The sequence below is a fragment of the Echinops telfairi genome, unplaced genomic scaffold (assembly GCF_000313985.2).
Source record: "Echinops telfairi isolate 266 unplaced genomic scaffold, ASM31398v2 ScPeMD7_2;HRSCAF=8, whole genome shotgun sequence".
NCBI lineage: Eukaryota > Metazoa > Chordata > Mammalia > Afrosoricida > Tenrecidae > Echinops > Echinops telfairi.
The window spans coordinates 9,004,035-9,012,895 of NW_022103898.1; the positions used below are offsets into that span (position 1 = coordinate 9,004,035).

Below are 8,861 nucleotides of genomic sequence, written 5' to 3' on the forward strand. Positions count from 1 at the left end.
GCCCAGCCTCTTCGGACAGCCTGCTGGACGCGTGTCCCGCGGGGTGCGCCACAGGCAGCTGGGGACTGTGCCAGGCAGCCACCGCCCAAGAATGGCGGGGCAGAGTCCACGCGTGAGCTGCAAGCGAGTGGGGCCAGGGGCTCCTGCCCCCCGTCTCACGCCAGACCTCCCCTGGCAGGACCCTGCTTTTCGCCCTCCCCAGGCGGTTGAGAAGGTGGTGTGTCATTTCATCCACGAGATCGAATCCCTGGACCTGGACCCGGTCCGCAAGCACAGCATCACCTGCTACTGCACGTGGAGCCCCTGCCCGCTCGCGGCCGAGCGCCTGGTGAGCTTCCTGAAGGCCCACCGGCACGTCAGCCTGGCCCTCTTCACCGCGCGCCTCTACTACCACTGGCGCGGGGGCCACCAGGAGGGGCTGCGGCTCCTGGCCAAGGCCGGCGTCCACGTGGCCGTCATGACCGGCAAAGGTAGGAGCGGCCATTGCCCTGGACCGCAGGGGGCGGGGCGGGGCCTGTGACGTCATCCCTTCGCCTCTTTCCCAGAGTTTGCCGACTGCTGGGAAACCTTCGTGGACCATCAGGGAAAGCCTTGTGCCCCGGACGTTCTGCATGCCCTGGATTCCCGCAGTGAGAGCATCGCAAGGCGGCTCCAGCGGATCCTCGGAGACACCCCGGTGAGAGCTGTCCCCGCGGTCTCCTCCTCCTCCTCCTCCCATCCGGCTTCAACCTGCCATCGCTCCCTCCCAACTCGTCCCACACACAGACCACGCATAGACCACACACACCACACACGCACCACGCATAGAACACACGCAGACCACATGCACCACACTCACACCCCACATATAGATCACACACACCACATAAACCATAAACACCACGCGTAGACCACACACAGCACACACGCAGACCACACCTGCACCACGCATAAAACACACACAGACCACACACACACACACCCCACATACAGATCACACACACCACACACAGACCACACACAGCACACACGCAGACCACACCTGCACCACGCATAGAACACACACATACCACACACAGCACACACACAGACACACAAGCACCCTGCATAGACCACACACACACCACACACGCAGAAATACACACCACGCACAGACCATACACACAGACCACACACACCACACATGTACCACGCAGCCACATAGACCACACACAGCACAGACCACACACATACCTCGCAGACCACACACAACGCATAGACCACACAGACCACACATGCAGACACACACACCACACATAGACCACACATAGACCACACACACACAGACACACATACCACACATAGACCACACATGCACACCCACACATAGATCTCACACACCACATAAGCCACACACACCACACATAGATCACACACCCCACACATAGATCACACACAAACCATATAAACCACACACACACCACATATAGACCATACACACACCCCACACATAGATCACACACACACACCACATAGACCACACACATGCAGACACACATAGACCACACACATGCAGACACATAGACCACAGACACATCACACATAGACCACACACACACACACACCATACACCTATTACACACACCTACCACATACACCATACATACTGTTTTAGGGTACAAAAGAGAGGCCAATCTGGAATACATTAAGGAGGACATTTATTGAGTCTTAATGGGGACAAAGACAGAGACATCATCTGAATGAGGGAGGCCCTTGGCATGAGGTCATATGGCATCTGAGGTCACAGCCAGGACGCTAGTTAAATCAGGCACGGGGCGAAGGGCCTGTCACAAATTCATGACTGGTGGCAGGTGAGTACATCTCAGTTACAGGTAGGACCACGGATGTGGGAATGGGGCCATGGCTGGGCCCTAGACATTGCTAGATAGAAGAGCTTACAAAATCGGCCCAGGGCCTTCCGACCAAGGCAGTCAGGGCACAATTGATAGGGCCAGACTCATGACTTGTGACCCCCAGTCCTGTCCCCAGTGTGTGGTCACCTTCAAGAATGTACCCAGGCAAGTCCCTAAGAGTGACTGTCCCTCCCTGGGCTGACTGGAGAAGGATACAGGGAGTCCACTCTCCAGTGCACTGGTTAATGGCCAGAAGGAATTGGTTGGAGACAATCTATGGGGAATTTGAGGCGATCACTGTCACCCACAGCCTTCAGCAAACCAGGGTACTCAGAGTTTAAGTTCTAATGTAACACCACACATTCCACAAACACACACCCACATACTCATACCATATACACACACAAAACACGCTACATGCTCCAACACACATTCCATACATATACCCCCCAAAATCATACACACACACACACACTGTATACACATACAACACACCCCACACATACCACGCACACATCAGTACCTCAAACAAATCACCCACACATATAACCTATAGACACATCATACACATATCATACACACCACACCCACCTATCACACACATAAACAAATCACATACAAAGCATCCTTATACCACACACATTCACACACTCCACACACACCACATATGCATACTGTGTACATTCATACCCATACCACACCCACCACACATACACATACAACCCACACATATACTACACACCAACCGCACACGCATATACCACCTGCATACTACATGTACGCTCACACACCACATGCAAACACCATACATATCATGCGCATATATGCACTCTATACATGCATGCAGAAAACACATACACACCATACATACACACACCGTACACATTACACACGTCGCACACCAACCACACATAGGCACACATATTGCACATACACACACGACACATACAAAGATGAGTGAAGAAATAGTGCTACTAGGGTTCCAGTGCCTACATGCATGGAGTTATTACAAATGAAGCATGTGCAAGCATGGATGTCTCCGTGATCAGTGCGTGGCTGCAAACAAGCTCTCTCCAGCACCACACTTGCGGGCTCTCGCGAAGGGGCCCTTCCAGAGAAAGGTCCAGTGAAAAATAGCTTCTGGGTGAGTGTGCTGGGCCCTTCAATGGAAGGCACCCAGGTCAGCTCAAAAAATTAGGGCAACTATTCGTTGGCATTCCAACATTCATCTTGGTAACTTTTCTCCAAAGACACAGGACAATCACAGGGATTTATCATGAACAAGTCTGAAGAAAATTCAAACTCACATTGCTGAGAGAATGCAGCCAGGGAAACTGTGCGGAGCAATGTTCCCATCAAGACAATGCACTTGCTTGTTTTCTCGGGGCAGCAGGGCTGTTCTATGATCCTTCTGCTGGGAACTTGACCCCTTCCACCCCACAGCCTGGGTGTTACCGCTTCAAACTTCTTGTCGTTTTCCGAACTCAAAGGAACACGGCAAAGGAGGCTGATCTGAGTCCCACCGGGTGCTAACACTACTGTTTGGATGTCGTGCCAAAGCGTGCGGAATTCTTTGGGGAAAGAGTTAGAGAAATCGGAACACTGCCTTCAGAAGGATATAGACCTAGATCAGCGATTCTCAATCTGTGGGTCCCGACCCCGCTGGGGATCAAACGACCCTTTCACAGGAGTCGCCCGATTCATCACAGTAGCAAAATGACAGTGATGAAGTAGCAACAAAAATAACGTTATGGTTGGGGGGTCACCAACACAAGAGGAACTGTATGAAAGGGTCACGGCATTAGGAAGGTTGAGAACCACTGATCTAGATGGAAGATCTGTTGAGAAACAGTAACTTCACGTGTTGATATTTTTGCTTCATGAAGGTTCCCATGATTTATAGCACTACTTTTTTATTCTCCTGCACACCGCACACATGCACATACATAGTGTGCACACCACACACACACACCACACATGCACATACATACTGTGCGCGCAGCACAAACACACACCACACATGCACATACATACTGTGTGCGCAGCACAAACACATCACACATGCACATACATACTGTGCGCACAACACAAACGCACACCACACATGCACATAGATACTGTGTGCGCACTACAAACACACACCACACGTGCACATACATAGTGTACACACCACAAACAAACACCTGTTTATTTTTTCTCTGCTGGTTTCCTTCTCTCCCACCCTCTGGTCATCTTTCTGTGTCTTCCACAAGCCCCACCCCCACCCCCACCCCCACCGGCTGGTTATTTTCTCACCCCAAGTGTTTCCTCTTTACCTCTCCTTCCCTACTTCCTGACACCGTGCCCCGCCAACCCCCACTTTCCCATTTCGCCCCTTCTTTGCAGAACCTTTTAGCTGAAGCCTTTGGGGATTTGCAGCTGTGATGCCCAGCCTCCTCCTCGTGGCTAAGGCATGTGACCTTCCGCGGAGCATCTCAGGACTTCCTACATGGCTGATTCTCAGGAGCAAGCTGCCCCGATTTCCCTGCTGACCAGTGCTAAGCTGGATACTTTTCTTTGTCCTTCCACTTGTTTCTGTGTTTCAGCTTTTGCTCATAGTTTAACAAACAAAAACAAAACACTGACATTGCTGCCAGCCACTCCCTGTCTCTACAACAGGGGAGGACTGGCCTGTGAGTTTCCAAGACTGGGGCTCATCCCGGGAGTAGAAAACCCTGTCTTTCTCCTGCAGAGTGGCTGGTCTGTAGCAGAGAGAGAGAGAGAGAGGTAGAATTTTATTTGAGAGTTCCTGTCTATTTAGAATAGTTGGATAATTTTGCTATCAAGTATCATGTCTGTGTCTAAATAAAAAAGGTAGATCTCCATTGAGCAGGCATGTTCCATAAAAACTGATTTTCAAAAGGACAGAGAACAAGAAACTTATTTAGGGTTTTTAACTTCAACAACTAGCACCAACTATGAATCATTAAACCTGGAGGGAGGGGGTAGACAGGTTTTAAAATTTGCATGCATGGCTTACAAAAAAATCTCTAGGAAAAGTAGAAGCCTAAATTGGGCAAAAACACCATCGAGCAAATAGGATTTAATTACCCTGCCTGCCTCTCGTTTTCCGTGCCCATGAGTGGCATGGGCAGGTCATGTCTGCAGCCCCGGCAGCTGTTTGCAGCCATGATAATGAGCATGAGACAAAGGGCCAGTGAGTCTGAGTCCGGTGACATCATTCCGTCGCTAAACCCATAGCCACTGAGAAGAGCATTTTAAAACTAAAGTCTTGATACGATTAAGACCGCTGACTAAGGTCTAAGTTTGTCTTTCTCTTTTTCTATATAAAAGTTAACTTTATTATGGCCTACCATCATACAATAAAGTAGCTTCCAGAAAACCAAACTATAAATCAACTCAATAATAGACCATAATAGCAAATAATTTACGAACCCTTTGAGAGACCAGAATTTAACACTTGCAGGTTGTACCACCACTCTCTAAATCAAATGCCCTTAAGAATCTGTCCTCTTGAAAGTTTGAAGTATGTTGGAATGCTTTCTCCCACATGAACTATTCTATTAATATAAGACTTTCTCAGTAAAATTTCATTTGGGGGGCAAGATCACAACAGAAGTTTTCCTTATAAGTTGGATTATACATTACACACATTTGAAAAATACAAATGTAGATACTCATAAGGGCAGTTGTTTCTATCAGTTTTTCTCTGGCAATTAATACCTAAAATTCATACTTTAAATTTTTGTGTCATCTCCCCCACCCACCTGCACCCCCAAATATATCTTTCAGAAAGATTTTGAGTCTAAAATAGACTAAGGGGGAAGCCACTCAATAACTTTCTATATAAATGGCAGTTCCATGCAAAGTAATATATTAATATCTTTTTAAACTACTATGCTTGCAGAAAGCTTTGATAGGAAGCACAGCCCTTTTTTATAAGGCCCAGTAGAATCAATGAATACATTTCCCAGTGACCCCGGTTCATACACATTGATTGACTATCATTGCGTGGGATGGCGGAGGACGGACGTATTCTTTGCAGGTGCTTGTGTTTTGAAGACTACTACAAAGCAGGAATAAAAAACCAGCACACTGCCCCACGGAAGGATGATAAATCCAGGGTGCAGTTTAGCACTGACGAAACACATAACTCTCCTCTGGTTCTTTAATATTACCTCCCCTGACTATTATGGCTTTTATTTGTTTTACCTCATTAATCATGTTAGACTTGCATATGTTCATCTGTATAATTAAGACTGGCCGATTCACGTAAGCCAAGATAGATAACCCTTCAGAAACAGTAACAGGAGTAATGGTGCCCTGTTAGCTGACAGCACTGATGGCTGTATAACTCCGCCTGAGGGGAGCGATTGGATGTGAATGGATGTGTTGGATGGTGTAATATGTTGCAACACAAAAATGGGGGTATTGGGGAAGGCAGGGATAAGGGGAGCTGATATCAAGGAGTTCAAGAAGAAAGAAACTATTTTGAAACTGACTGTGGTAGTAATAGTACAATACTGCTTGGTGTGATTGAACTATCAAATGGTATGATAGCTGTAAGAACTCCCAATAAAATGATCTTTTTAAAAAGTCAGCACACTGGTTTCCTTTTCTGGCCTCGCCACAGGAAAAAATGTCTGTAGTTAATGAAGTTGAGGAGTGAGAAAGTTCTAGGTTAAGAGAAGAGAAAGGATTAATAGCCATGAGCTAAAAAGGAAAAGATGAAAGGTGATTTTTAAAAAATTCTTTTAAATACGAAAGTTAGATTCAAAATGATTAAGCCTGGCTCACTTGTCTACCACTGATGTGTTATTTGTTTATTTTAACAGTTGGATGTGTTTTTTTTAGACCAGTGGTTCTCAGCCTTCCTGATGCCGTGACCCTCTCATGCAGTTCCTCCTGTGGTGGGGACCCCCCCAACCATAACACTATTTCCGTGGCTACTTCATCACTATCATTTTGCTCCTGTGATGAATCGTCATGTAAATATCTGATAGGCAGGATCTATTTTCATTGTTACAAATTGAACATAATGCAAGCATAGTGATTCATCACAAAAACAATACGCAATTATATGGCGAAATATTTATTTCTAATGACAAATAAATGAAATTTTGTCTTGGAGCATGGTGTGGCATGGTTAACTGTCTTAATATAACAACAGTAAACCACATTGCTGCATTTTGCGACAGTATGTATGAAAAGCCAACGTCAGTGTGAAGGTTGAGATAGCTCTTTCTCATCAGCTCAGCATATCTGCATGTGGGCAGACCCGCCCGGAGACGGATAGAGGAGCGGGGTCTCCGTTCCTAAGACCATCAGAAATAGGTGTTTTCCAATAGTCTTAGGCGACTGCTGTGACAGGGTCGTTCGACCCCCAAAGGGGTCACGACCCACAGGTTGAGAACCACTGTTTTATAGGGTTCCTGAAACCCCGGAGCTCCTGATGGGGTTTATTCTTGCACCCTACCCCACCCAACGTTTTTATTGCTGCATAATACACATACCATACAATCCAATTGCTCAATCACATCAAGAAGAGTTGTACAGCAAAATAGTAATAGTTTATAAATTATCAAGGGTTCATGAGGGAGGGGGAAGCAGGGAGGGAAAAATGAGGACCTGATGCCAGGGGCTTAAGTGGAGAGCAAATGTTTTGAGAATGATGAGGGCAATGAATGTACCAATGTGCTTGACACAATGGATGGATGGATGGATTGTGATAAGAGTTGTACTAGCCCCCAATAAAATGATTTTTTTAAAAAAAAGATGAGTTGTACAATCATCACCACAGTCAGTTTTAGAACATTTTCTTCTTTCTTGTACTTTTACCATCTCATTTCCCCCCCACCCTCCCCTCCCATAGCCCCAAGGAACCATTAATTGATTCTATTACTCTCTCTAAAGACTTACCTATCCTGGATTTCACATACAGAAAAACATTTAAAAACAAACAACAAGAATAACAAAGTAAAACAGATAAAAACCTCCATTGAAAAGAAAGCCGCAAATATTAAAATCTAGAACAAACGTCATAAGGGAGATAAATGGTTGGGTGCTACATTTTACTTTAACGGCATCTGCAACGATCCATTTTCCCGTGCACTCTGCCTGGTAACAAGACTGTTCACATCCTGGTCCGTGGTCAGAGGGGATTCCTCAGGGGATTAACCCACGTGTATTTACCCTTTGCCTTTTTTTAACGGAAAGAGCTTTAAAATGGGTCTCCCAATGTTAAGATATTACATTTTTACTTAACTACATCTGCCATACTTGACTGTACCATGCTCACTATCTGATAACAGAGCGATTCACATACGGCAACTATGATTGGAAGGGGATCACCGGAGATTAGAACCACGTGTGCACCTGCAAATGGATTTTGGGCCTCCACTGCCATCCATCAACTTCTGCAAACCAGGTGGTCACAATTTAAACTCTGACGCCATTCCCTCCTTTAGTTTTGGATTCTGTTATTGGCAATCCTTGGATCACGCAGGCTGGTGTGCTTCTTCCATGCGGATGTAGTTGACATCTGACTTAGGTGGTTGTTTGTTTGAAAACAACTGATCTGATTTATTCTTCCCCCTCAATGGCGGAGTCAATCATGATGCTACCCTGGTCAACTTCCTCCTTTTTTCTTTTTTAGTGTCCCATTTTTATTAATTTTATTGTATCGGGGGCTCTTACAGCTCTTATCACAATCCATACATAAATCCATTGTGTCAAACACATTTGTACATATGTTGTCATCTTTTGCAAAACAGTTTCTTTCTACTTGGGCCCTTGGTATCGGCTCCTGGTTTTGCTCCTCCCTCCCCCACGTCCCCTTGATAATTTATAAACTATTGGCTTTTTTTCTTCATGTCTTACACTGACCACTGTCACTTTTCACCCACTTTTCTGCTGTCCATCCCCCTGGAAGGGGTGCCATACATCGATAATTGTGATCAGTCCCCCCCCCCCACCTTCCCTTACCCTCCT

At 46.3% G+C, this 8,861-nt stretch overlaps 1 protein-coding gene across 4 annotated transcripts in view; it reads left to right on the top strand.

The window, feature by feature from the left end:
- Positions 1–5,481, top strand: part of LOC101648441 (DNA dC->dU-editing enzyme APOBEC-3D-like) — a 32,465-nt gene extending 26,984 nt beyond the window's left edge. For 3 of the 4 annotated variants that reach the window (XM_045292482.1, XM_045292498.1, XM_045292488.1), the window contains 3 exons: positions 179–470; positions 546–676; positions 4,257–5,481. In XM_045292482.1, coding sequence (XP_045148417.1) covers positions 179–470; positions 546–676; positions 4,257–4,295 — 462 coding nt within the window. In that variant the 3' untranslated portion in view covers positions 4,296–5,481. The remainder of the gene's footprint in view (positions 1–178; positions 471–545; positions 677–4,256) is intronic. The other variant, XM_045292502.1, reaches the window with a different exon arrangement.
- Positions 5,482–8,861: the final 3,380 nt, after the last annotated feature.